Below are 27,562 nucleotides of genomic sequence, written 5' to 3' on the forward strand. Positions count from 1 at the left end.
TTTCTCTCCATTTGTCTAGATCTGCAATTTTGCCGGTGGTCTCCTGCAGCCCTGCCCGCGGGCCGGTGGGCTCGGCCTCCCGGTCGCCCATCTGCAGCCGCGGGCGATGCTGGGGGTGGGGGCACTGGGGCTGCTGGGGACCAGCCCCCCCAGACCCGCGCCTCGGCCGGCGCCCGAACCCCCCCGGGGGGCTCGCCGTCGGCTCCCACCGTCACACCGCAATTAAACTTCCAGCAGAGCCGGTCCCAGCCCGCGCCTCTGCGTGCCGTGCGAGGAGCGTGAATGTTTAATGCGGGCACGGGGCCGTGCGAGGCCGGCCGCCTCCGGGCTGGCACGGGGCCGGGGGGCTCTGCCTGGAGCTCCCTCGGCGAGGGCTGACAACGGGGTCTGGGCTGCGAGGGCTGGGTGGGAAGTGTGTAGCTCAAAGGGGGGAAGGAAAAAAAAAAAAAAAAAAAAAAAATCAGACTTAGCAGAGGTCTGTGAAGTCGAGTAAGTTCACTGGGGAGACGAGCCGCAGAAAGGCAAATCCGTGCCGCGACGGCCCCTCGACGTCTGCCGCTTGCCGCAGCGAGGCCGGCACCCCAGGGCTGCGCGGGGGGAAGCCCAGTGGTTTGGTGCTGGTGGGGCCGTGGAAATCACACCATCCGTGTTCTTCTCTTTCCGTCTGTGAGGACGCACCAGCTGGGGGGCAGCTGTCTGGGCTTGGGTAGAAAAAAACCTGAGGTAGAGGTGATGCGAACGAGCTGAGCCTGGCTTCCCGTCGCGCACCGGGGAGCTGCTCGGGGTTCCCCAGGTGTGTCTAAGCTGGGTCTGTCCGGCGCTCCGACAGCTTCGTGTTCCCTGCAGGGACGTTTGGAACAGCGTGGCTCAAATCTTGCTTTATGGAAACGGAAACTATGCGGGCCAGCCAGCGTGCGAGACATCAAATGCCCATTTTTTTCATCCAGCTGAAGGAGTTGTGGCTTCACTTGGTAACAAAAGCTGCTCTCCTTTTTGGTGCTACACAGGCTCCAGTCTTCCAGCTTCCTGAAAACTGACATAAACCCCTCATTCTCTTTGCCTCTATTGGACTAGCACTTAAAGAAAGGGCAGAGTACCCACTAGGTTCCCAGCAAACTGGGTGTAAACCACGTAGTTCTGCTCGGGAGAAGGCTGGGGAGGAGCTGGCGGAGCGGGGTGCTGAGCGTGCCGGCTGAGCACCGTCCTGTGCCCGCAGCATCCCAGGGAGGCTCCGCAGCAGCAGCTCCGCAGCACCGCGCTACCGGGGGATAATCACAGCCAGAGCCAACCTCCTCTTCTCCCTCGCGCGTTCCCAGCCGTGGGGAGCTGAGCACCCTTCCCGCCGCAGCCTGTGGGAGTTGTGTTCTGGGGCCCGAAGAAATGAGCTTGGCTCCAAAGAAAACTTCCCCGGAGGAGCTGGGCTCTAACGGTGAAGCGAGCTCCGCCGAGCGCATCCTTGCCTCATTTAATTGCCTCCCTAGGGTGCCCGCTGGCACAAAAGGAGTTTGACCTGGAAAATCAGGCAGTCAGTCCTTCCCTCTCTGAAATACTGGCTTATCTCATGAGTTGATTTGTAATTAGCTCTTGTCATTTCTTCAGATTTTTGACATAAGGAGAACAGATTCGCCCATGGATTTGTAAACAGAATAAAACAGATCAACGCTACTCCGCATTTGTAGGTAAAGGGGGATGGAGCAGGCTGATGCAAACCCATCTCTTTCCAGGGGTTCGAAATCAGGGCGTGCGACAAGCTGCCCTTCCAGATTTGGAGAGTTCACCACTTTTGGGCATTTTATGGCAGAGGAGAATGAACCCGGCTCTGCAGAACTGGCCCTCGCCAGCGGACCAGGCACCAGCTCCTGGGGAATGGGTGGGAGTGTCATTACCCGGCTGTCCCCCACCCTGCCAACCACCTCCCAGCGAGCCGTGTTGTGACGTCGTGGTGTCTTCGTCAGATGAGACACCAGAGCAGGTGCTGGGGTGGGGGGCAGTGTCCTGTACCCCTGCTCTTGTGTTTTTCCATCAGGAACGCGATCACGCTGTCAATGTGCTTGTTGTCGTGCCTTCCTGCAGAATGCCGGGCTGAGATCCGGCTTTGCCCCTCGGCTCTCCCTCACGCCGGCTGCTGGTGGTGACGGATTGCGGCACCGGGACGGCAAACAGCCCAGGACCCGGCTGCAGGAGGGAGAACCCCCCGGCTCGGTTTGGCAGTCGGTTTGGAAGACCGGAGGCAGGAGGTGGCACAGGACACCCCATCCCTCGGCCGTGGGGAGCATCCCCCCGCCCCGGCCCCCCCGAGGGGCTGGTTCCCCTCGCCCTGTTCCCCACCTCCACCCAGGCGGGGCTGCTGGCACGCTGTCCTGCTGCTCCCCAGGGCAGGATGGAGCCCAACCGCGGGGCGATGGCATCGGAGTGACACCCCCGTCCCTGTGCCGGCCCGGGGGGGACGTGGGCCCGCACCTCGGCTGCCGACAAAGAGAACGCAGCTGAGAAGTTAGCGAAACTTCGCGCTTCCACGGCAGCTGGCATCTCCAGATGTCAAATATTGGCTCGAGAGGAGAAACCCCCGCTCGCACCACCAGGGCCTTGGCGCAGACCTCTCCCGACCTCTCCACGCGGTAGGGGAATGCTTTGCGATGTCGGAGGGGAAGCTGTGGGGCTTAATCCTCCTCTTCCCCAGCGCGATCTCAGCTCTGCAGGAGCTCGCAGAGGATCGGCTCCTGGCCGGGGCGGCGGCGCTGGCATTTCTGCAGCCGGCGCTGGGCATCCCTCCCGCGGCAGGCGTGGGGGGCCCCTCGGCCCCCGCGCCCCGGGGTGTCAGCCATGGGGCTCCTCTCGCTGCGCTTCACCGCACCACGTCCGCAGAGTTGTTCATGCTGGTCCCAAACGGTAAATCATCTCCGCCTGGGGTAGAAACTGTGACAAGAAAACCCGTCCAGGGGGATGTGCTCTAGAAGGGTCCGCTGGGGGGGCCGGTGGTGTGACCTCTAGGGTCCCCCCTCAGGGCAGCCACAGCAGGAGGGTGCAATACGTGTCCGGAGAGCACGGTGAGCTCCACATCTGCCACACGACGCTCCTCCGTTCGCCCCTGCATCAGCATCGTGGGCCACTGGTCTAAGCCCGGTACACACCCTTGTATATATATATTTCTTATCTATCTATCTATCTGTATTTATGTGTACGCACACTGCATGCACACACACATACGGACACATATGCATACTAAGTTTTTATTGGGATATGAAAAAATCTGATTTTTTCAAGAACCTTCAAGATATTTTTACCTATTTCTCCTCACTATACAATTTTTGTTGCTTTTTTAAATCATGAAATATGCTAGTCTAGATATGAAACAGGTCAAAACTTCTTTAGCTGATGCTCATAGATTACAAGTGGGCCTCAGAGTACGTGCTGGTGCTCATCCAGGGGCGCAAGCTGAGCAGCTCACGCTTGCTCTAACTGTCGCTTTCAGCTGGTCAAACACACAAATGCCGTCTCAGTTTTATTTTTCTGGTAAGAAGTTGTTATGTTTTTCTTGGGAACGGCATAGGAATGAAAATAACAGCTGGCCTCATGCTGGTGAGCGGGGTGGGGTGCGGGGGGAGCGGTGGCACCAGGCTCTTTGGGAAGTGATGCCCCGTGGGCCCCACGCCCCGGGTGGGGGCAGCTCCCCCCGGCACAGCAGATGGGGCGGGGCCGGGTTTATGGGCTGTGCTGAGGTCTGGGAACCCCATATGTGATACCCCGGGGCCGGATCCTTCCTCGGGACTGGCAAGGATCGCTCAGAGATACACGCATGTGAGTAGTCTGTACATCGATCCAGTACGTCCGATCCTGTACATTGATCCTGCACGTTGATCCTGTACATCAATCCTGTACATCGATCCTGTACATCCAATCCTGTACATCAATCCTGTACATCGATCCTGTACATCCAATCCTGTACATCAATCCAGCACATCCGATCCTGTCCGCTGCCGATTGCCAAAGCTGCTACAGAGCCGCCAGGCAGAGCGGCTTCATGAAACACCAGGAACAAGAAGGATGAAACATCACTCCTTATCACTGATTGTATAGTAGAGAATACCATGAGTTGTAATACAAATTATGTGTTAAGATACATTAACATTAAGAAGAATATGCACATTAATTAAGAAGAAAATGATGAAAATAAGTTGGGGGTCGTGGCAGCCGGCAGTAGCCCTTACACGTTGCTGAAGCCTAGGGAGCTAGGGTAGGGCGTGGGGAGGCCGAGCTGCTTTGTGGAAGGGTTGGTGGAGCAGGCATATGGTTGACAAACCTTTTACAAAAAAACCCAGCCATGGTTTGCCATTCATAGTAAAGGTATAAAAAAATGGCATAAAAGTCAGTGATGTCGTCTTGTAAGTCACTAGAGCTTGAAGCAGAGGCAAGTCCTGGGAGGTGCCGGGGCTGATTTTCACCACAGGTGGCTCCATGGGTGCTGGGTGGGACGGCTCCTCACCTGCAGCTGGGTGGGATGGATTGATCGCTCCTCACCTGCAGCTGCAGCCCCAGCAGATAAATGGGTGGCTGGGGCAGCAGTTGTCCCCTGGCACCTCCTCTTGGGTCGGCTTTGGAGGTCCCCTCTATGTCCCCCAGGCTGTGCCTCATCCCCAAGGCACCGGTGATGCCGGCGGGGCTGGGGTTGGTGTCGCGCTGCTCTCCTGGGCTGGCTCAGCTGCACCTGGGGTGAGTGCTTTAACTCGCTGCTTTAACTGACCTGCGGGAGTGTAAGGGTGCAAGGGCCGACGTGTTCATCTGTTCTGGCTTCCTACACGCCTTGAGGTAGGGAACCTCATGGATGCATTCATCAGGCTCTCTGGGGCTGCAGCGTGCCTTGTAAGCCCCTCTGCTCTGTTATTCCTTTGCAGCCCTTTGCCAAAGGTTTTCACTTTGTTTGTGTTGTTTGATGAGAGTTTGCAGGGCTGTCTTCTGGGCAGGATTCTCCACGCTGATGGCCGTGGGGATTTGGGGGGTGCAGTGGTCTTGTTCCTGCTGCTCTGTGCTGGGAAGTGCCCCGGCTCTGTGTGCTATTGGGGGGGGTCAGCCTCCCCGAGGCGAGCAGGGGGGAGCATGCTGCATCCCCCTGCATCCCGCTTTGCTGCGTGCAGCTCCTGAACCGAGGCTGCGAAGCCCCCAGCTCCGGTGATCACACGGGGCAATGAGGGCTCTTTGGACTTTGGGGTCAGAGAGTCGTAGTCTGGCTTCTTAAAACTAAAGAGCCCAGGTGGGAGCTCTGCGGGCAGAAATGGGGATGTTGCCGTGCACGTGGCGCTAGGTTAAGGCGGATGCGGTGGGTTCAGGTGTTTGGGTTTTGTCCTGCAAGCACCTGGTACAGCGTCGTGTTCCTTCTGAGCGCTGTGCTTTTGAGATGGAGCCTGATGGGTGGCAGGAGCAAAGCCCTGGCCCCCTTTTCTTGTTTGATGGCTGTAGATTTGCTGGGCAGCCTTGTCCTCCACGGCCCTGGCGTGGTAACCACTGCGCCCTCGCCTTCACAGGGGCGAAAGGGCAAAGCTGCTGCTGGTGATAGTCTGCGCCTCTGTTGCAACCCATTTATTTTACTTTCCAGATCCAGTTCACTGGTATCGATATTCCTAGTTTTCTTCATACCAGCTACTTTTCAAATAACTTACTAGGAAAAAAGACAAATGTTTTCAGAAGGTCTTACACCAAGGAAGAGAGGGTATTTTGATCTAGACATTACCAAATAGCATGTCGCCCTTTGTTTACTGCATGTGCCATAATGATGCTTATTTGAAACCTTCACTTTTTAAAACTTCTTTAGAGCTAATAATTTACAAGGTAGTACCTCTGGTGGTTGTTGAATGTAGAGGTGATGAACCTCTTTGTTGAAGTGTTCTTAAATTATGCAACTCTAATACATCAGGTCAACTGCTCCAGTGATTGTCCCTGAATCTTTTGATTTTGTAAAGGGAAATTCAAATCCAGCAAATCGTATTAGCAGGGCGTTCAGGAAGTGCACCAGGGAGCAAACCAGGATGATCCAGAATGAATCTGCAAACTGTTCACTGTGAGTCTTGAATGTAAAACTTGCCTCCTTGAAATTAGCAATTTTCTCTGAAAGGTGGTGGATCTTCACTTCTGAAGAGAAGAGAATCATGATGAGGCAACCACAGGAACCTGAAACAGAGGTAGGAGATGCTCATTGTCATGGCAATGCCTGCAGCAAGGCCGTGTGATGTGCATCACAACCAAATGCCACGTTGATAGTGGTATTATGGCCAGTGTAACCTAGCTTTAACAGGGAATATGCTTAGAACCCAAGCCAATGGCTACTGAAGTTGGTAAGCTTTTCAAAATTAAATTTTACTTAGGACTGGTAATATTTAGTACAGCTGCTTTAGTGCCCTGATCCAGCAAAGTATCTCTGTTCCTTTTCAGCTTTAAGCTGCTCATTGTCCCATTGAACATAACTGGATTGTCTGCATGTTTAAAGATAAATATGTACTTAAGTCCTTTATTAAATTATGATTGCAGTATGTAATGCCTTGTAAAGCAATGGTAAATCTTCTTGTCAGCCAAGCCAGCAGCACAGAGGGTGGGCTTTACCCTCTCGAAGTGGCAGAGGGATGGGGATGGTGCGTTATCCCTGTTGGCAGTGTGTTTTCAGAGACCCTCCCGCAGCGAGCCCTGTCTGACTCTGCCCCTCGCTTCTGGAGAAGGGCTCGCTGGCACGGGCGCTGGCCTGGCTTACACGGCTGGAAACCTCCCACCGTGGTGAATACGAGCGGTTGCATCACTGACTTTTTTTTTGTTTGTTTGTTTGTTTTTTCCCCTCTCTCCCTGCTCTGGAGAGGTTCCCGGTCCTGACCGTGTGCTGTGTGCCCGTGATGTGGCCCCAGCTCTGCAGCTCGTGGGCACCATCCCCTTTATCCGTGACCCTGCGTGGAAGGGCTGGAGGGGCCGGGGCTTCCCGCGGCCGCTCGCCCGCACCCCCCCTGCCACCGACCTCACGGGGGATTCTGGCATTTTATCTCTTAACACCAATTTGGAAAAAAACATGTTTTGATACAGCAAAGTCATCCGCTTTGCTGCCTAGCTTTGTTTTGCCAGTTTAGGGTCAGTGCAGCCACGGTCCTTCACGTGGGCCCCCGCACCCCTGAACCGGTCACGGCGGGCGGGTGTTGGCCTGGGGGGCCGAGGGCGGGTGGTACTTACAGGCGATGAAGCTCCAGAGGTACAACCCGACGGGGCCGTGCAGCGTTTCGTAAGGTCTGCCAAAAGCATTGAACATGAAGAAACCTGCTCCCACCAGAGCAAAGACGATCAGTACTGTACAGAAGAGAATGACACTAACATGGATGCTTGCAGGGATAACTTTGAGCAAATCTGGAAAAACTAAAAACAAAATGAACAAAAGGTTATTATACGCATTAGGCAAAGCTAATTCTGAAACAGAAATCAGGCCAGGGATTTCTTGCTGGTTTGTGTTAATTGTCCTAAATCATGCTCTTTCAAATGCAACCAAAGATGAAAATGAAGTTATTAACTAGAGACAGGTTGTCATGGATGTTTGGGGGCAGGAGCGTTTTGTGAAACTCAGCAGTGTAGACTGGCTGGGGGAGTAAGACCAGCGCCGGGGAAAGCCTCCCCTCCCCTCCCCTTCCCAAGGGGTGCTGCTGCTGGCTCCTGTGCCCGGGCAGGGGGGAGGCTGGGCAGCCCCCTTGGGCACACGGGTCCCTCGGGGGTCCCGCTCCCTCACACCGGCCTCTTGGTGCGGACCATGTCACAGGCAATGCACGGCAGACAAAGTCCTGGGGGTCACTCGGGCCCTGGCTGTATGGAGAAGCTGGGGGGAGTGGGGGGGAATAGGCTTGCCCAGCCCCCCAGGTGCTCGTTGGGTTTGCAGCAGCGCCCGGTTCATTGGGGTCTGTGTGGCCGGGATGCGGACTGCCGTGCTGCCGGTTCATACAAATATACGGTGCTGCTTCGTCAGGTTCATACCCAAAGAGTTTTGGCTAAAAATGTCCCTTTTTTTTTTTTTTTTTTTTTTTTCCTGAAAACCTTAAGCAATAAATGTGTAAGTTAAAGGTCTGCGTTCCGTTGCGGAGGAGCAGGAAATCATTAGTGCAGGTGAGGTGGTGGCAGGCTGGCCGGTTGGGCGTGCTGCGTGCAGGGCTGCAGGGCCGTACGGCGTCTGGGGACGATAACGTGGGGGTCGGTCGTGGTGTGAGACTCCCCGGGAAAGTCCACCAACAGTTATCGCCAAAGAGATGTGTAGGCACCCAAAAGGATCAGTGGTTTCTTACCTCCTATACTTTGGCACTTTTCTATTTTTAGAAAATAGAAAAAAAATGGCATTTTTAACAAAAATCCTTAAGAATAAAAAAGGGATATATTTCTGGACATATATTAATCTCTTAAATGATTTTTAAATGAAATATGACACTAAAGAGGGAGAAAATCATAAAAATTACATCAAGGATTTTTTTTGCAACACTCTCTGAATTAAATTTTGAATGAATAAGCAAATATTATACAATCAAAATTTTGTCCCCTTTATTTCCCCAACCAAAATGCTTGAGGAATGTTTTGTGGCTGGAAGCCCAAAGTCAAAAAGGGAAGGTGACAAATCAGTGAGAGGAAATGGAGAGATCTTACGAGGAAAAAGTGGGGTATCAAGCTAAAATAAGCCAGAACAAATAAAATGAGTGTGCAGCTGCAAAGGCTGGTGAAATGCCGGTGGCGGGCACGGTGTCCTGTGCCCCGAGCCGGGGGGGCTGGAGGCCACGCTGCTCCCGGGCACGGAACCGCCCGTGGGACTGCGGATGCAGAAATCTAGGAATAATTTAAATCTTTTGATGTGGATCTTCAGCTACTATTTCAAACTGCGATCCTGCTTAGCTAGGGCACAAGGGGACAGTCAGCCAGACTCAGTATGGGGGAACAATTTTTAATCATTCACGTTTGTTTGGCAACAATGGGTGTTTTAAAAGGAATCATCAAATACACTTAACTGCTGCTGATCCACAGGGGCACGACTGAAGTGGGGTGATAACGCCCTGGCGCTGCCTCGCTGCAGCTGTAACGTGCAGAGAGTAAAAAAGCCTTACAGAAATGACTCTGCCTTGTACAATGTTTACCAGCAAAGGGTCCTGCAGCTTGCCATGCCGCAAGCGCAGAGGCGCAGGTGATGTGGTGTCAAGTCAATTTATCTCCTCGACTAGATGAAAGGGAAATTAATGGAGGAAACGTTTGCGTGCTCTTCTTGAAGCTCCGTTCAATGAATGCCACCTTTTGCGTGGTGGCTGGGGGGGGGGCAGGCAGAGCCCTCTGCTCACCCCTTCCCCGGCTGCTGGGGCCAGCACTGGCCCCGGGCTCTGCTCTGCTGGCCCCGGCCTGGGGCATCCCCGCCGGCCTGGCTCGTGGCCACGGGGCCCAGGCCAGCAACTGTGCTGCACACAACAAAACTACCCGTTCGCTAAATCTACCCACTTGCCTAAAGGAAGAATTTGCCAGCATGAAAGGCTGCTTCTGCTGAATGGCTACTTACTGTCCAGTTTGGCCACTTAAACTCCTTATATCATGCTCGTAAAAGACAAAGCATGTTTTAGAAACTGGACCTTGTGTTTACAGACTTTACATTACTTATTTCACACATTTACAAGCATAAGAAGCAGTTGTACTGTTAGTGTGGTATAGATTCATTGTTGTACCATTCCGGCTAGCCAACAAAAAAGCTGAAGAGCCCCTGCCTGTGCAGAATTTCTACAAGGCATTAGTTCTTGCAATGCTACCTGCTGTTTTGGGAGAACATGCAAAATTGTGTATTGTTTATTTTAAGAAAACATGTTACTGTATTGAATCTTTCCCTTGGAACCTGCATTTATAGTTCGTTATGTCATTAAAATTTTATATGTGACATATCAGGAAAAACTAATTCCAGCAGCTATGTTGTCTTGAAAGAAAAACATTCCTTCATTGTAATGAATGAAATTGTGTGTTAGGTATCCATGCCAGTGACCTTTAGAAAATGAACTGCTGACCCAGAAGCTGATGAGAATCAGCAAGAGCAAATGAAGCAGAAGGCTTTCCCCAGCCGACCTGGGTTTGCTGGCAGAGCAAATTCATTTTACAATTAAAAGAGCGGTAGTGGTCAGAAGGGAGCAGCTAATGGGAACAAACATAGAACTAAATCATTTAGCCTATTTTCCGTGCCTTTTCTTCTCGGACATGCTAAAGTGCACTTCAGTGTGTTAAACTGGGTGTGTACGTTGTACACGGCCGTCCCGCTCCCCGGGGGCCCTGGCGCGGAGGGGCCACCTGAGCGGGCTCGCAGCAGATTTCGCTAAGCCACCCAACCACTCTGTCTAAATATAAACCCTATTAAAGCGTCGTGTTTGCTTTTTAACCTAAGTAAAAGATGATCTGAGAGCAATTTGTGAGGAGGAGGGCAATGCTCCCACCCTGCGCTGTCAAAGCTGCCGGCGGCAAGTCCTGCCCTGCACGGGGCCGGGGCCGGAGAGGGAACTGGGTCTGGGAACTGGTCCTGGGATGGACTTTGGCAGCACCTGGGGCATGCCTCGGGTGTACACGGGCCAGAGAGCACCCCGCAGCGTCCTCTCCAGGGTGCTGGGCAAAGGGTGCCAGCGCAGGCGAGTAAGGCTGACAAGATGGGCTTGGGAGAGTGAAATATTTCACTATGAATGCTTGGCTTGTATGGAAGGAGAATAAAAGGTGAAAGAATGCGCTAACAAGCAAGCCTGGGCTCAGTTTTAGGTTGGCAAAGGCCTCGGTTGTGTTTCTGACCCCAGTGCTTCTGCTGCTGTGGGTGCGCTGGGGCTGGGTGCTGGGTGTGGGGCTGGGTGCTCTGGGGCTGGGTGCTGCTCTGTCACCCACCATCCAGCCGCTTCGCTTCCAGCTCGGGCAGGCTCAGGTGTGGGATTAAACCCAGCCTTGGTTCCACATCCTGGGAACAGGCATTAAAGCACGTGCTTCACACCTCATTTTCTCTGTCTGAAAATGAGAAGAGTGATGTTTACTGATGTTGAGTGACTTTTTCAATGGTTTCTTCTTTGTACCATTCCAGAAAGCCTTGGAGTTCTTTAAATATGTCCATTAGCCACTCAATTTTTAATATTGTCCTGTGCAGTAGGATTCTGCAGCTCTGTATGAACACTCAGGTTTTGTGGGATTTTTTTACCATTCCACAAGTGGGTTGTTTAGCTGTGACTAAAAACTTCACACACTGTTATTTCTGTTCTTTGGTTACAGTTGTGTTTCAGTACTCTGAAGTAACAGCTACAAATGCAAGTTTGGTAAACATTTGGATAGGGAAGCCTGGTTACACTCCTGAGGGCCTGGAATGAAATTGAACGGCCACAGTGAGAGCAAACTCTGTAACCCTGGCGTGCTTCTGGTTGAAAACGCTCTGCAGAACTTGCAGAGTTAGCCGGTATGTAGCACTGTAAGGTATTTAATAATATATGATTGATGATATCAAATCATCACAAAGAAGCTGCGCATTTGTATTCTCTGTTGTACCTGTAGTATCATTCACACTGCCCACAAAATTAAAATTCTTTTGAAACTTTTGCTACAATCGTACTAGCAGTGTATTAAAATATTTCAGCTGTTACAAGAAGGAACGTACAGACGGGAGCCTGAATGCGCGGCACACCAAGGAAATGGTTTGGAAGGCTCTAAGTAACAAGCACGTGGAAAGAGAAGGATGGGTGAGAAGCCGGGGGCTGCCTGGCCCGGGAATTGGGGTGCACCCGGCCTGGGGCCGCGCCCCCGTCCCTCCCCGCCGTGCAGCGCCAGGAGCCCGGGCAAACGTGCGGCACCGAGCGGCCGGTCCGCTGCGGGTCGTCATCATTTCACCCACCGCGGAAACTCGTTCCCCGGGATTTAGGAAACCCCCCCGAAAATTCACCCCAGCCTGTAACCGGGAGGGTGAAATACCGGCACGCTGTGACGGCAGACAAGGCGATCGAGAGGAGAACTGCTGCTGTGTAAAGAGGCTAGTGACGGGATTTAATTAGAGACCGCAAATCTTTATATTATATTAAACTGATTTGGTCTACTACTTAGGAAAAACACTATATAGTAAACAGTTTCTAATACCTAATCTGGTAACCTCACCTTGCCTTAAATGACTCGCGTCAGCAATCTACCACTGCTGTTTTAGCAGAAAGCTTCTAAACTGTGCTTTGTAATAACTTCAGGTGGCGTGTGGTACCTATAACAAATAGCTGTTTGTTGTTATCTGTTTAATGTGCTGCTCTATACAAACTGTGTGTTCACTTGATCAGTACATTGGCCTTCTTATCCCTGAAGATAAATAGGTTATGAATATTACACGCGAAGCAAACCCATTGCTAACAGTGTTCGATAAAATTCTGTATGTCGGATACCAAGTTCGACTTGCAGATCACCCCCCCGAGTGCCAGCTGCCATCAACCAGCCATTCTTCCAATTACTGCAGCGGGCTGCAAACTTTTTGGGTGCTTTGTTTCTCAGCAGCAGCCAAACACATCTACGTAACACAACCCAGCTCTTTCGTGCGATTTCTGCTGTTCATTCTTCTGTGGCAGCACAGAAGATGTAATGTTGGCAGATTAATTGAAAAACAAAAATATTATTTTTTTAAAGTAATGGTATAAATATTTTGAAATTTAGGTATCTGTGTAACTGAAATCTAGATTGTTGAGAAAGTTAGCGTGGCTTTACTATCATCAGAAAGTAAGTTATTTGAACCTGAGGATCAGAACACTAACGGCAGCGTTTGCTTCAGAACATTTCATGCCTGCTGGGCTCTGTGTGAGCAAGGGGAGGCTGGGGCAGTCGTCTCCCGGTGCCCCTCGCCGCCAGCAGCGCCCTGCTAAATAATTCAGATGCTGTCGTTACTCACATGAGAACTGGAAAGGTCTCCCCCCGAGCCCGCACTGCCGCACGCGCTCGCCGTGGAAAAGCCCGTACTGGATTTCGCCGATGAACTTCTCCAGCTCCTGGCCGGTGGCGTTGACGAGCAGGGCTCCCGTCTGGCAGAGGATCGTCCCCCTGACCCACCGCTGCGTGCCGATGGCTGCCGCCGTCCCCAGCGCGCAAGCGAAGCTCAGCACCCCGGCTACGCAAAAGGTGATTTTCTTCTGCTGGGCTGGCATGGTGGCGTGTGAAATCCTCGGAGGGACGCGGCTCCCAGCGAGGCCGTGGCCAGCCGAGCTGCCCCGGCCAGCCCCGCTCCCGCGGGATGCCCGGCACCCAGCCCCCCCGAGGCACGTGCTTCCCCGAGGATGCTCCAAAGGCTTTTCCTCCCCGACCCCTTCCGTGCAGCGCCAGCCTGCACGCTAACGCGTTTAAATAAGCTGGAAAATAGAGCCGTCTGTAGAGCGCTTCGGTGCGTCCTGTCACTTGATAACAAGGGTTTAAGGTGACGGAAGGAGCCTCTCTGTAATTTGATGATGAGCTGCCCCTCCCGGCCCCCGTCTGACTGGGCGAGGGGGGGATTTCAGACACAGGCCTGGCTGCTGTGTCTCCTCATCTGCTCTCCAAAAAGGAAGTTTTCAGCTAGCAATGCTGAACTGCCGCCTTTTTTTTTTTTTTTTAGGGGAGGGTGTAGAGTGGAGAATTTCTTGTTTGTTTGCTTGGGCTTGTTGTTTTTTTTTTTTTTTTTTTTTTTTGTAATGGCAGGAGTGATGCACAGTGCCCCCACTAAGCCTGGGGGCCCTTCTGCAGTAGTTGCTTGCATTTGGGCACTTGCTGTTCCCTGGCAAGGGCAGCTTGCCTGCTATACATCATATTTTTCTGGCTGCAGGGTGCTCAGACAAGCGTTCCAGTTCAGAATTCAAATATGCACAAACACATTTCCGCTTCCTTTACAGAAAACCCGCTCGGCCCAGGCTCGGCAGTACCTGCGGGCTGTGCCGGGGAGGCTCCGCGGGGCTCCCGCTGCTGCCGGAGCCAAAGTCACGGGCACAAAATCGCCCGTCCCCGGAGAGGGGCTGGCCCAGGGCCTCGGCTGGGACCAGGAGCTCTGGGCACCCACCCACCGACTGCCAGTGGCTTCAGCAAGCACTGGCGTCTGGGGTTTTTTTCCTAACCAAATCAACTTAGGAAGTGGTTTGTTGATGGATGCATATCCACTGCAGGAATATTCTTCAGGTGGTTTGAGTATTGTATCGGGCTGAAAAACTGAGTCTGGTTTAACTAGATAGTTTTTAAGACAACCTTGGAATTAAAATGAAGCAAGGCTGTGTACAGATGAATTTTTTTTTTTTTTTTTAAGGTAATGTTTAAGAAAAGCTGTGGTTCGCTCTGCGATCATCATTTGTAACCAAAAGCTGGCACAGTGCCGTGTCACCGGGGGCTGTTACCGCTGAGCCTGCACTGCCCACAGTGCTGAATGCATACGGGTTTGGGAAAACGCTTATTTTTAAAGATGGCTTTGAATACTGGAGCAGAATGCACTTATCCTTCCCTGAGGAGGGACTGTAATATTTTAGTATGATTATCACCAGCATAACAGCAATGAAAGGAACAGGCGTGAACATACGCATATAAAAGTGACTGTGTCCTAGGAAGAATTTGATGGGGGCAGCGGGAGGAAATTAATTGCATCTATCTGTTTAGATCGCTGCTTTTTTTCAGGAGTCAGCTTTTTGATAGTCTTTTCCTATGGAGCAATAGTTGGTGCCGTGGAAAATGATGTAGTTTTCTGAATGAGCTAAGTTATTTTGGAATCCCTCAGAAAAGCAGAGGTGGAGGAGCAGCCCGCGCGGGGGGGGCTCTGCCTCGGCTGTATCTCGCGGCGGGGGCGGGTGGCGTGAAGGAAGCAGAGATGAGATTGAGCTGGAGGTAACACTGCGTGAGCAAAGCTAGAAATTAGGGTGAAGAATTGTCCGTGAGTTTGCCCTGGAGTAACTTTTTCTTGGAGCATTCATTAGCAGCTGTGCATCCTGGCTGCATTTGTTTGAAAGCAATTTGGTTAACGTGTGCCTGGGTGAACAGGGCAAGTCCCTCTCCGCCTCCAGCTGTGAATTCTGCAGCGAACACTAAGGAGGGGCTGACAGGGTCTCTGTCTGTGTTTGGTGGGTAACACAGTGTTGCTTTCTGGGCAGTTAAAGTAGTATTTCCCAGTATCTGGGGTACTGGGTTTGTCGACTGAGTATGGGGCAGGCAGGGGGGGAATCTCATGCTCTCTGATGTTAAGGACTGGCAGTTTTAGAAAAGAATGTCTCCTTCAGTGAACTTTTGACAGCTCTTTGTAACATCCTCTCCCTCCTAAAGCATGTCAAGCAAACAATGAATTATTTATTGAATGTCTAAATATTGGATTATTTACTAATAGTTAACTGAAAAAGTGAAGCTGAGGTATCTAAAGTTCACAGAAGATATTTCATTGCAAATGCTGTGTGTTCCACCACACCGAATACTGCTTTGAATGCATGACAAGAGCAAAGATGATGCACCAAATCACAAGATAAAAAGGGGAAAGAGAAACATTTTGTTTCTTCCCTCAGAAGCATTAGCTTCCCCACTTTCTGATAACATCACACTGGAAGCAAGACTTAGGTGAGTCACTGTTCAAGGACAAGCTTAAGAACCAAATAGGAGTCTCCAAGGAGCGTTGTGGCGGGGATGGTGCTTCGCTCCTGGCCCGGGTGTCGCAGCCTCTGGTCTTGCCCGATGCTCCCTCGTCCCATGTCCCTGCAGAGCGATGCTGCACCCCGGGACTGAGCCCCGAGCCCCAGCCAGTTGCTGCTCCCCCTTTGTCCTGCTCTTTGCTCCCAGATTTTCTGCCAGCGGATGGCTGAGGGTACGTTTTAGCTCCTGCCGCCCTAAATACCCATTTCTCCCTTCACGCCTGCATACCATGAAAATGCTAAAGACCACTGTCATTGTTCAGCTTATAAAGAACCCCCAAATTTAGGGTGGGACTATACTGTCAGACTATCTTGTTCATTTGGATACTGAGGTATGCAGGGGCCCTGTCTCTTGTGCTCTACCCGCACAGTCTCGGGAGGCTTTTCTACCCGTTACCTTGTAGAGGGCTCAGTACTCTCCGTCCTTGTTTAATGTTGTGTTATCTGCGCCTGTGTAGCTGTTCTTTAAACGGTTTTATGTTCTTTAAATGGCTGATTTTAAATAGTCATTGATTCACTTTCTCCTCACGATTTTCTTTTGATCACTAAGTTTTTTTTTTTTAAAAACCCCTAAATGCAAAGAAATAGACTATACTACTTCTCAACTCCCTGGAGTGTTGTATGGTGATTAACTCGTTAGGGTCACTTGTAAGTAATTACCCCCTTGTTTTCGCACACGCAGGTACAGGACGAGGCTGTGTGATGTGAGGTGAGGTGATGTACAGCCCGGCTCCCCGCGGGACCGGCACCACCAGCCCCAGCTCGCCGGCTCTGCGCTCAGCCCCCGGCGCGGGTGAGCAGCCGCGGTGAGAGGGGCACTGCACCAGAGATTTCTGATGAGAGCAAACGCCCATTAAGTGAGGAGTGGAAAGGTACCGCTCCTTTTACTGCTCCCACAGCTGCCTAGACCCCAGCGTATGATAGTTCAGGGTAAATAGGCAATGTGAGGTATAGATAGATGAAGAACAGTGGCTTGTATTCATGAACCTGGAAAGCAGTAATAGCATACCGCTCGTTACAGGTACTGAAATGTCTTGCAGTAACTTAATCTCTGGCAATCATTGCAGTCAGACACTTTATTTTTATCAATTAAATTTATTTTATGGTAAGGACAGAGTAGGAAAAGATTTTAGGACCTCCAAAACTGCCACCAACTTTTATAAGAGATTTGGATTTTATAACTCTTATGGATGAAAACTTCTGCATATCCAGTGTCGTGCAACAACTCGTGATGCAGGTAGAACGGGTGCTGATTACGTTCTGCTCTTTTCCGCTGTGTCACAACTGCTGTAGAGTTGATACCAGTTTACCAGAAGGGCCATCCTTGGCTGTAGAAACGTTCAGGATGAAAGCAGCGTAAGTGATGAGGGCCCATAGCGGCGTGCATTTCAGCAGAAACACCTGTGGGAAGTTTGTGTGTTGGCTGGAATCGGCCCAGTCCAGACAAGCGGTGCCATTTGTCCCTCACCACCGTGAGACCTGAACAGACCCGCGAATGTTAGAAAGGAGAGATGTCCTTGAAGAGAGCACATAACCAATAATTCATGCAGTATTTTCAGAAGTTACCCTCTATTTTTAACTAGCATCAGCAAAGTCACAGCAAATGGCAAGAACTTAGTCATGATGGTAAATTAAAAATACTGTGAACTGGTATTTGCCATTCTTCCTTATTTGGAGCTTATTCCTCAAATTCCTGTGCTGAAGTGGTGGCTTAAGGCACTACTCACTTGATTAAAGGTAACATGAAATATTTGTTACCCTCTGAACAGAGACAGCTCAACCAGACCTGGCTTCCCTGGTAGTGTTTCTGGAGAAAAACAAAATTTGCAGACTTGAGGGTTTTCAATGAATTGGATTTGAACCCAGACTTCCCAAACACCAGTGCCTGAACGGAGGACTGGAGCAGGGGGGAGCGTGAACCCACAGCCAGATCTGTAGCCCTGATCTATGGACTTCACGGGGCCGGGCTCTGCTGGGACGCTTGCAGGACAGAGGGGCTGTAAAACGCAGGGAAATCAACGCAGAACAACCAGTGCCTGCAGGAGATTCAGACCATTCTGCATGACAAAAAGCACCAAAAGACTGGGATCTGTGTGTTTAAATACATCAAGATATGTTTGGCAAAGTCTCGGGAATAAAATGTAATGATACTCTATTAAAATATGCATGATATAAGTCTTCCCAAAGCCGGGGACCACACCAGTGTTCTAGTGGGCCAGTGTAATTTATGAAACGCTCTGAAGCATTTTTATCTGCTGGTGAAGGAGAGGAGCTGGCAAACACTGCTGGTCTTTGGAGTGTGCCGCTGGATCACATGTGAAGTCTGATAAACTTGTCGAGGTAAGACATCTCAGAGCTATATTTTAAAATCCGAAGAGCTTGGACTTGTTGATCCTTGCATTTGGTGAACGACACAGTCGGACAGACGAAAAGTCATTCAGTAACCAAAGGTGACAAAGATTTAAATACGAGGGTGTATTAATAAATATGAGACAGTGTTGGGCATTCCTATCCCGCTTTATTGCTACCGGCCTAGTTCAGCCTCAGCTTTTAAGCTCGCTAATTGGTTTGATTAGGGAATTGCTCAGAGACAGAAGGAACGTGGCTTGCCTGTGTGCGTTTCCTGCCCTTGCCCATGGTAAATTTGAACATAAGCGCCTTGGTAGAGTACTGCCGTTAATGTGATTTAGACTTATTTGCAACCGGCTGTCTTTAAAGTGCCTCATGCGCGTGCTGCTCCGGAGCTGTAGCAGCAGGAGAGGATCTGGCATAAAAAAAAAACCGGATAGAAAGGGGGGAAAAGCCTGTTTTCGTGCTGGCTCGGGCGACGCTGGCCCAGGGAGGCAGCCGAGGCGCTGGCAGCGAGCGCGGGGCACCGGGGCCGCGGGCCGGGCCGCGGGGCTCTCCCGCTCCGCTCCTGCTGCCGGGAAGCTTCCGCGGCCAGAAGCCGCCCCTCGGCCGCCCGCGCGGCGCGGCCGAGCCCGGGGCCCCGTCCCGCGGGGAGCGGGTCGGGGCCTCCGGGGCGCCGGGCTCCCCCGCCGCGGCGCGGGGGGGGGGGGGGGGTGGGGGGGCGGCTCGGGCCCGGCCCGCGACCCTCCCGCGGGGCGGCGGGGAGGCCCCGCCTGGCGCGGGGGCGGCCCGCCGGGGGGACCGGCCCCCTCCCCGCCGGGGCTGCCGCCATCGCTGCGGGAGCACGGCCGGGCCGCTCCGCCGTCCCCACCCCGCCATCGCCCCGCTCGGCGCCCGCGGCGGGGCGGGGAGGGCCGGGCAGCGGCGCGGCGCGCAGCCCGCCCCCGGTGAGGCGGCGGGGGGTGGGGGGGGCGAGCCGCAGAGCGCTGCTCCCTGGCGCTCGGAGCCCGCTCCAGCGCCCGCTCCGCCGAACATGAGCGATCATGGCCGCCTTCGGGCTCCTCAGCTATGAGCACCGGCCGCTCAAGCGGCCGCGCCTGGGGCCGCCCGACGTCTACCCGCAGGACCCGCGGCAGAAGGAGGTGAGACCGGCCGGGGTCCGCCCGCCGCCCCCCCGCCCGCCCTCGCCGCCCGGCCCGGCGCCTCCCCCGAAACTTTTGAGCGGCGCCGGGGCGGCCGCGGAGCCGCCCGCTGACTTGCATTTTCTGCGGCGAGGCGGGGGCCGGCGGGTCCCGCTCGCCGCCCCCTCGGCCTCGGCGTCCTCCCCCGCCGGCCGCTCGCCCGGCCCCGGGGCTCCTTCTGCGGGGAGGGCGGAGGGGCCGGGACCCTGCCGGGAGGGGCACCCCGACCCACCCCCGAGGGGCACCCCTGTCTCTGAGGGGCACGACAATTACCAAGGGACTCCAGGCTCCCAAGGGCCACCCCGACCCCGGAGGGACACCCTGACCCCCAAGGGGCACCCCAGTTCATGAGGGGCACCCCGACCCCCGAGGGCCACTCCTGTCTTTGAGGGACTCCTTGACCCCCGAGGGGCACCCCAGTTCATGAGGGGCACCCCGACCCCTGAAGGGCACACCTGTCTTTGAGGGACACTTTGACCCCTGAGAGGCACCCCAGTTCATGAGGGACACCTTGACCCCCAAGGGACACCCCGACCCCCGAGGGCCTGGGGCGAGCGTGGCCCTGCTGAAGCGCCCACCCGTGTCCCTGACCTGAGCGCAGGGACCTGCGGTTGGGTGGACCGAAGGAGGGTTCTGGAGGTCGGGGAAGGCGTCTGAAAACCCAGCGTGGGGGGCGAGCGGGGCTGCTGCAGCTTGAGCTCCCGCGTCAGGCGGCGGCTGTCCCGCTCCCGGGCGCCACAGCCGAGCCTGGGGGGGGTCTGTCAGGGCTGGGGGCGATCGCGTGGCGTGACAGGGCGGGTGCGTCTGGCGAAGCCGTGGGGTCGGCTGTGGGCTCTCCCCAGTCGTGCCTCCGCGCCCCAGCCTTCCGGAGCGGGGTGGAGGAAGCCCCTGGCTGCGTTGGGTGACGGGGATGTTTCCCAGCGAAGTCACCGGGAGGTTCGGCTCACGCGCCGGGTTGTGACTCGCGCACGGAGCTGCGTGTGTGTCTCGCGTGGCTGGCCTGGCCTGCCCTGTTCTTCTGGTGGTCCTGGTGAGCGGCCGCTCGTAGAAGTCGTCGTGCTGCTGCTGAGGATGAGCTCCAGTTAAACGGAGCAAGCACGTCGGGGCAGCCATGCAACGCTCTGCGTGCTTTGCTCTCTTCCTGGTCTGTTGTCTTGTTGAGACTTCCAGAAAGGAGGCTAATTAAAGGTAATTTGTTAATCATTTATGAGCATTATCATCTGGTTCACGTAGGCTGAAGACTGCTCATCAGAGAGTGACTGTTGGCCAGTGCGGGTTGAGAGGGGCTTGGACAACGTGCAATAACAGATGTGTATTCAAGTCCGTTACTAATCCTTTGAGATGTATCTCAGTTTTTTGACCACTAGCATCTTTCTGTCTTTTCATCTTTATGCCTCTACTCATGTTTACAAACTTGAGAATTATGGTAACTAGAAATGTTTCTCTTAACGTGTATTTTTTATGTGTGATAGTGACCAGGCTGGTAGAACTGCATTTGAACTCAGCTATGACGATGTATGGAGATGAATTTTTAGCTCTGAACTGTTGAATATTTTTAGTCAGGTGGTGGATTGATTCTTGCAGACACATTTATAAATATGCAGCAATAAGAATGGAAGTGGCAAGTGCCCATATGGTTAATATTTAAAATATGTTTCATGGGTGCATTAGGAAGTAGGAGATAACTGCAACAGGCTTGTTGTTGTTTGCCGTAATGTAATTGATTGAAACGTGGCTTGGGGAAAGTCTTCGTTCCACGTGTGTAGGTGCAGGGTTAGTGTGCGTTGCACGGGGCGTTGGCAGCACACAGTCGTGTGCTGTTCCAGCCTTTGGGTTGGTGAAGTCTGTCCGTCACCTGAAAAGGGAGCCGTGGAGTTACAGGTCCCAGTAGAGGTGGGAATGGGCTGTCTGGCGACACTGGTGTTGCTGACTGTCTCCGTTCCCTCTCTGCCAGCACCCTGGGCTCCCACCCTCCAGAGCCCCTTCACCTGCGCGCCGAGTGGGACCTGCCCCCTCTGCAGGGCCCTCTCCTGAAACGCTTGGGGTAAGGCTCGGGCCCTGAGCATCCGCCTGTGCCCTGCGTGCAAAATGCTCTCTGCAGAAAGAAGGGGGTGGCCGGGGAGGAGGTCTTCAAATTGCATAGCACATAGCTCCTGCTTGAATGCAGCTACCTGCTGGGGCTGCTTGTAACACCTGATATTGCTCTAAAAGAGAAAGATGAGGAGGAATTAGCTTTCCTTGTCTGTCTGTAATGTGTTTCCTTTGAACCTTGGACAGTGCTTTGCACGTAGTTTCTCTCTATAATCAGCAATCCCTGCTGCTGATGGTGGAGCAAAAGGTAGGTTTGGAAATCATGCCCTGGCAGGAACAGCTGAAGGCAAGTGGTAGAATCGACTTTTTTTTTTTTCCTAACACTTCCTGTGCTCTGAATTGTTACTGTCTCCCTCAGACAGATAAAATATAATGCAAATTGTGTTTATTAAAAGCCAAAGATGAAACCACTGAATGTACCGTATCGGGACCAGATCCTGATGGTTTTACTTACGAGTAATGCTTTTAACTTCAGCTGAATTCAGTCTCGAAGCACAAAAAAGCACAATCAACTTCATTTCACTCTGAGAAACAGCCTTCAGACGGAAGAAATTTCATCGCCTTCTCTGCACCTAGTGCACAGGGTTTGACCCTTTCAAGGCTCAGTTCTCCCAGCGCTTACAATCACCAGTGGCCCAGGGCCGCCTTCGTGCTGGCAGGATAGGCGAAGCAGTTGACATTTCTGTTGGAGAGGCCTCTCCAGCATTGTGCCCCGTATGGCAGCTGAGAGCCTTTCTGGGCCCTCGTGCTAACTGTTTGTAACAGCATGTCGTCTTCCTGGGCTCTGGCAAAACTTGCGTGTGGCCGTTGGGTATGGCTAATCCTTGCTTGTGTGTTCTGAGCCATTGATTCGGGGTGGATCATGCTCCTCTAAATGTGGTCCTTCCTCATGAAATAGAACTTGTTTAGTAATCTGTAGCTGGCACTGTATTTTATATTGTCTCTTTTAGGGAGCTATTTTTTGATCTCTTTGTTCGAGCCCAACATTTGGTAGCGTAAGCTGAGTGTGAGTGGAGGGGTTATGCTGCAGCAGCTACACCACAGGTTAAATCCTGGACCTTCCTGCCGAGGGTCTGGGTCCCCGAACCAGCACTATGGTTGCTCCAAGCTGCTGAAAGTGGGTGCCCTGTTGTAATAAAAAGACGCGAAGCAACAGATGGAGCATGTGAGAGGATCTAAAAGTAATGACTGGTTAAAAAGATCCATTTTGTTGCTTTCACGAGTTCAATACGGACCTTCTGTTAAAATTATTTTCTGAAGGTAATTTTTGAGGTCAGGGAAAAAATGAATGTCTTCCAGAATTTCCTTTTTTTTGACTGTGCTGGTATAGCTGTGTATGTTGTCTGTTTGCTCAGCTCAGATGTCAGCGTAAACTGGCCAGTGCCTAGTTTTTCAAAACCGTTCTACATCATTAGCCTTCTGCTTTTCTCTCACTGGCTTGGTGCTGCAGTAAGCAAGTGTTACTGCGGTAATGAGGAAGCAGGAGAATGCTAAAGTTGAAAGAGCTTGTTCCCGTTAATGAAAAGCAAGCTGGTGTGGAGCTGTACAGCCCAGAGCCGCCAACGGTCACAGCTCGGTGCTCGACCCCGCCGGTCGGCTCGTTTGCTGTCGGGGCGGGCAGCTGGATGGCGAGAAGGCAGGCAGGCAGGCTGCGGCCGGGCGCGGGCTGCGGACACCGCCGGGAGCTGCTCGGGCTCCTCTTCCCCTCCCAGTGCATTGCGCTCACAAGCGGGGCGCTGCAGGTACATCGGTGGGTCTTGACTGCCCCCCACCAACCTGTTAAAACTCTTTCTGAAACAAACGAGCGCCATTTGGGCCCGAATGTCCGTCTGGCTGTTTAAAATTGCAGAAGGGTTTTGCTCCTCGACTGGGCTCACCCGGGGCCCCGCTGGGTGTTTTGAAAGGCGGTTGGCATCCCTGCAGGAGCGCGGAGGAGCCAGCGCGGCGTCGCGTGTCCCTCGCTCCTGCGCCCGTCGTTAGGAGCGGACCGCGCCGAGGGAGGGCTCAGTCCTCCGCAGCTCGTTCGTGCTGGTGGTCCTGCCTCTTGGTCCCAGGAGCCGAGGGCTCCCCTCTGGGGAAAGGACCCTGAGCTGTTAGCGGCGCTGGCCTGAGCGAGATGTAATCAGAGCTCCTGTGAACATCCATTTTACCGTGAATTTGTAAAGGTATCTCTGTGCATTGTGTTCGCAGATGACATGTCTTTTCACTTCTGCTTGGTGTTTGGTTATGCAACTGTGCTGTGTTCTGTGTTTAAAATTTCTGAACTACTGCTGAAGGCAGGGAGAAATCCGTGCTAATAATCTGAGCCAGACAAAACCAAAACACTGATGTGTTTGTGTTGTCAGTCCATCCGCAGCTTGCTCCTACAGTAGTGGTAGATATAGCAGCACAACATACGGCTCCTAGTTATTTTCAGCATAATGATACCCAGACAGCTTTTTTTCAAAGGAGGAGAAGTTTAAAGATAACAGAACCGGGGTCATCCCTGGAAATGGCACTAATAGTAACATGTATCTCCATCTGTTTGCCATTTACCTTTTATTTATTTGCGTATCATCTCTTTGATCCCTTTCATCCCTGCCTGTATTTGTGTTTTCAGGGCTGTCTCGGGGATGGTGTGGGAGGAGTGTTCCAGCACTCCTTGTTGATTTAATTTGAAATTCAGATGAGGCTTGCTAACTTCCTAAACCCTGGAGAGCTTAGAGTTCTTCTAAATACATCGCTGTCTTCCGTGTTACTCCCTAACTTTGCGAAAATACCGAAAAGCGAAATACGTTGCAAGGTGTAAGAGAATAAACTGCATGGAAGCTTCTGGGTCTTTGTTTTGGGGGAGATGTGTTGCCCAAATCTAGTAATAAATTCTTCTAGTAAAATGATGACATTTTTAGCTTTTTCTCCTATTTTATTTGCTTGGTTGCACGGCAGTTGCTCTTCGCTCTCATAGGTTCTTTCACAGTCATCTCGGGGATTGTTCCAGTATCTCACCCGCTGCCGGTGGTCCGTGGACCACTCGAGCTTGTGTCGAGTACCTTTGGAGGCAGGTACCTGGTTCGTTGGGGGGATCTGCGCCTTCTCTTCGAGGGAGATTAAGAAAAACAAACAGGCCAAGTTCCCATTCCCGGGGTGTAGGTGAACCTCCGTCTGACAGGCGTGATCCTGGATGCTGAAGAGCACAGCTGCCGTGGGAGAGCAGGGGCTTGGGTGCGGGCGGGGAAGGATGGGGCTCACTTAGGGAGTTACAGTCTGCAGTTGTGACGGCTCGGGTGTGTGTTTGCACCTCGTGCTACTGACCCCACTTCTCTCTGTTCTGTGCTTGCTGCCACTAGGATCCAGCTAAGCCTGCTTAAATACCAATAAGCAGCAAAATTAAGGTGTCTTGAGAGTGTAGTAGGAGACTAATACTTCCACCGTGAAAGTAACTCCAGAAGTGGGTTTAAGTTGCAACAGGGATGGATGTTCACTCGAAATTGTCTCTGCTAGAGGTGGCCTGTTTCCTGCTTCGGTAGATATTCTCGAAAGGTGGTTGTGGGGCCACAAACTGAGAGAGTCGCATTTTAAACTGGAGCAAAACACCCGTGCTGAGGCGTTTCTGTGCTGGGGGAAGGGCCGTGCAGGGCTCTGGTGGTAACGGGGCTGGGCAGCTGGTTCCAGTGAGCCCAGTGTACCGGGAGGAGAGGAGGATGCTGGTGACCCGCCCGGCACCACGTGCTGGAGGAGGAGGATTGAGGACTGGGTGCTGGCGGGCACTCCAGGTTTTGCGAAGGCTGCCAGGGCCTTGTTTCCCGTGACCCTTCTCAGGGGCAGCAATCCTCCCTCAGCAAAACAAGCAGCATCCTTATCAAGTTATGTCCTTGAAGCTGTAGGAAGGCGAGCACTTAACGGGGGCTGGAGGGTGGGAGTGGTGGTGTGCTCCCCTCCACCGAAATCCTGTGAATGCGCACTCCCTTCAGGTGAATGCGGTGTGCCATACTAACAAATACATAATTTTTTTTTTATAAAAACTTCCTTCTCAGAATGATGCGACTTCTTCAATTGTCATTTCATTTTCTTCCCTTAAAAACACTCTTTGCAGGATGAACTTACTGCGGTGAATGTAAAGCAAGGCTTCAGTAATCAACCTGCCTTCTCTGGAGATGAGCATGGATCTGCTAGAAATATTGTCATTAATGCCTCAAAGGTAAGACTGGGCTTTTCAGTCTGAGTGTGTTCTCTGAAATTGGAACCAAGCTGGCAGTGGCTGTACTCAGTTCCTGACTGCTTTGCTTTCTAATCAGAAGTCTTCGTACTAAAGTTAATTACAGGACTAATATAAGAACTCTTAGCTGTGTTTCTGCTACTGTTATCAGTCTTCAGAGGAAAACATGGATGCCAAGAATAAGATGTAACTAGCACACTTGATGGTAGAGGAGACATTAATTTTTGCTCCTGTTCTTTTATTTGCTTCGCTTACAGAGGCAGCAGTGAGTCCTTCCCTGGAAGTCCCTAGTATTTACGCATCTTTAGCTTGCTTTGGCCTTGCATCTGTCTCATCAGGCTGTTTTCTGCCAGGAGAAACTGGTCACTCTGGTCCAGGTCTCTTGGAAATACATTCTTGGATTGTTAAGTGAAATTTAGCTTAGCTCTCCTGTGTTTATTATTGTTTGGGGTTTTTTTTTTGTTTGTTTGTTTGTGTTTTTTTTGAGAGTCAAAGAAGTGTGAGATACAAAAGAGCAGTAAAACCCACAAAAATAGTCATTATCCTCCAAATTGAAAAGAATAACTCTTTAGAAAAAAAAAAAATCCCGTATTTCTTTAAGGGATCTGTCCAGATTCATATAATGACTTTTTTTCTGTTTTCAGACTTTTACAGCTAATTGGAAAATGTGAAGTTACTTATACAGTGATGCTCTTTTATTTTAGCAGAAGGAAGAGATACAAGTAAATGACAGGATTGCTATTGTTGAAATGTTAAAGGCTTTCCTGTTACATTCTTCTGATTTTGTTTTCTAGAATTGTTACCCGCAGGCACTTTGTCTTATATTTTAATTATTTGTGTTTTGGCTATTGAACATAACTGTTTGAAAACTAAACCAGAAATTCACAAGGAAGTGCTTATAGCTATTTGGGAGATTTAAGTGTGGAATTACTAAAATAGGTTCAGTATCTCCTAAAAGCTCTTCATCGATTTTAAAATTGCCCAGCTATGAATATATTTATTAGAAAATCAAACATTTTATTCTTACTGACAGGCCTAAAAATGAATTCTGTTATAGTAATTTTGAAAAGTGAATAAACATACATTGGAAGTAAAATCTCTGTTGGGTTTTTTTGTACTGTTTTGGGATTGAAAGCACAGGGGAAACAAATCTTGCAAAGCTTTTTGTTCCGGAGGTGTCGCGGGTAGCGGAGGTGTCCTGAAGAGAAGTCAGAACACCTCCTAGCTTACCCGAACCTGTGAAGTTTTACCCGCTGTAACTGATGACAGAAAGCTAAGGCATGTGGTTCTCGTGACAGCGTGGTCTGTTCTAAACAGAAGTGAAAAGCGTGCGTTTACGCTCTTTGTGGAAAGGTGCAGAAGGGGAGGAGTGTTCCGAGGCACTGTCGGGATACGCTGGATCGGGGCCTAAATCCGAGGCCCTTGTCTGCTGGGGGGACGTAGCTCTGGGGATCTCGGGGGCCTGGTCGGCTTTGGCTTGGCTTTGCTGACCCGCAGCTTCTGCAGTGATACTGCAGCAGTGACGCGCGGGAGCTTCATATCGTGACTCCCCATCTCCTACCTGCAGGGCACCGAAGTGTAACCTGCCCAGGCCGGTAACCTGGGCGAGAGTGATGACTGCCTCTATTCCGATGGAAGTGCTTTGTGCCTTGATGTACGATAGATGCTTACTTACTGGGTTCTTGTGTATGTTTTGCCTTTTTTTTTTTTTTTTTTTTCCCTACCAGATTGGCGCTTACTTTAGCAGCATACTAGCAGAAAAGCTAAAACTTAACACTTTCCAGGACACAGGAAAGAAGAAACCGCAAGTAAATGCCAAAGACAACTACTGGCTGGTTACTGCTCGGTCTCAGAGTGCAATTCACAACTGGTTCACAGACTTAGCAGGAAGTAAACCACTGACTCTTTTAGCAAAAAAGGTATCCAAATACTCTTTCCTCTATTTCTTGGATATTGGATTGTACCGAATAGGGCAGCGTGTCTGAGTGTGCTGGGTGTGGAGTGGTTCTGGAGGCAGCTGCCGCTGTGCAGCGTGTTCCCTCTCAGCAGGGAGGGTGCCTGGGCGGAGGGGAGTCCGATCTAGCTGGTGAAAAGTTCCTTTGAATGGCTACTTCAGCTCA

At 51.9% G+C, this 27,562-nt stretch overlaps 2 protein-coding genes across 9 annotated transcripts in view; one reads left to right on the forward strand and one right to left on the reverse strand.

Annotated features, from left to right (window-relative positions):
* Positions 1-3,248: 3,248 nt before the first annotated feature.
* On the reverse strand, positions 3,249-13,378 carry CLRN1 (clarin 1). The gene is made up of 3 exons (XM_032999335.2): positions 12,896-13,378; positions 7,201-7,380; positions 3,249-6,162 (listed from the first exon to the last, which is right to left on the reverse strand). Exons 1-3 carry the CDS (start codon positions 13,146-13,148, stop codon positions 5,897-5,899), a joined length of 699 nt encoding a protein of 232 aa, XP_032855226.1. The 5' UTR covers positions 13,149-13,378; the 3' UTR covers positions 3,249-5,896.
* A 5,326-nt stretch (positions 13,379-18,704) lies between these two features.
* Positions 18,705-27,562, forward strand: part of MED12L (mediator complex subunit 12L) — a 141,245-nt gene continuing 132,387 nt past the window's right edge. For 6 of the 8 annotated variants that reach the window (XM_042798459.1, XM_042798473.1, XM_042798467.1 and 3 more), the window contains exons 1-3: positions 18,705-19,117; positions 25,320-25,424; positions 27,170-27,361. In XM_042798459.1, the coding sequence (XP_042654393.1) occupies positions 19,019-19,117; positions 25,320-25,424; positions 27,170-27,361 (396 nt within the window). In that variant the 5' untranslated portion in view covers positions 18,705-19,018. Of the gene's footprint in view, positions 19,118-25,319; positions 25,425-27,169; positions 27,362-27,562 lie in introns of those variants that run through there. The other 2 variants (XM_042798481.1, XM_042798492.1) reach the window with 2 other exon arrangements.

This window comes from Tyto alba, unplaced genomic scaffold (assembly GCF_018691265.1).
Source record: "Tyto alba isolate M040663 unplaced genomic scaffold, T.alba_DEE_v4.0 Super-Scaffold_10, whole genome shotgun sequence".
NCBI classification, from domain to species: domain Eukaryota; kingdom Metazoa; phylum Chordata; class Aves; order Strigiformes; family Tytonidae; genus Tyto; species Tyto alba.

What these genes read in the sequence shown, in the direction of transcription:
- CLRN1 (XM_032999335.2), bottom strand. Translation starts at nt 13,148, where the DNA reads ATGCCAGCCCAGCAGAAGAAAATCACCTTTTGCGTAGCCGGGGTGCTG. An exon ending in GAGACCTTTCCAGTTCTCAT is followed by an intron (nt 7,381 to 12,895) that starts GTGAGTAACGAC and finishes TTTTGTTTTTAG; the next exon opens with TTTTTCCAGATTTGCTCAAA. An exon ending in CCTCTGGAGCTTCATCGCCT is followed by an intron (nt 6,163 to 7,200) that starts GTAAGTACCACC and finishes CCTCTGTTTCAG; the next exon opens with GTTCCTGTGGTTGCCTCATC.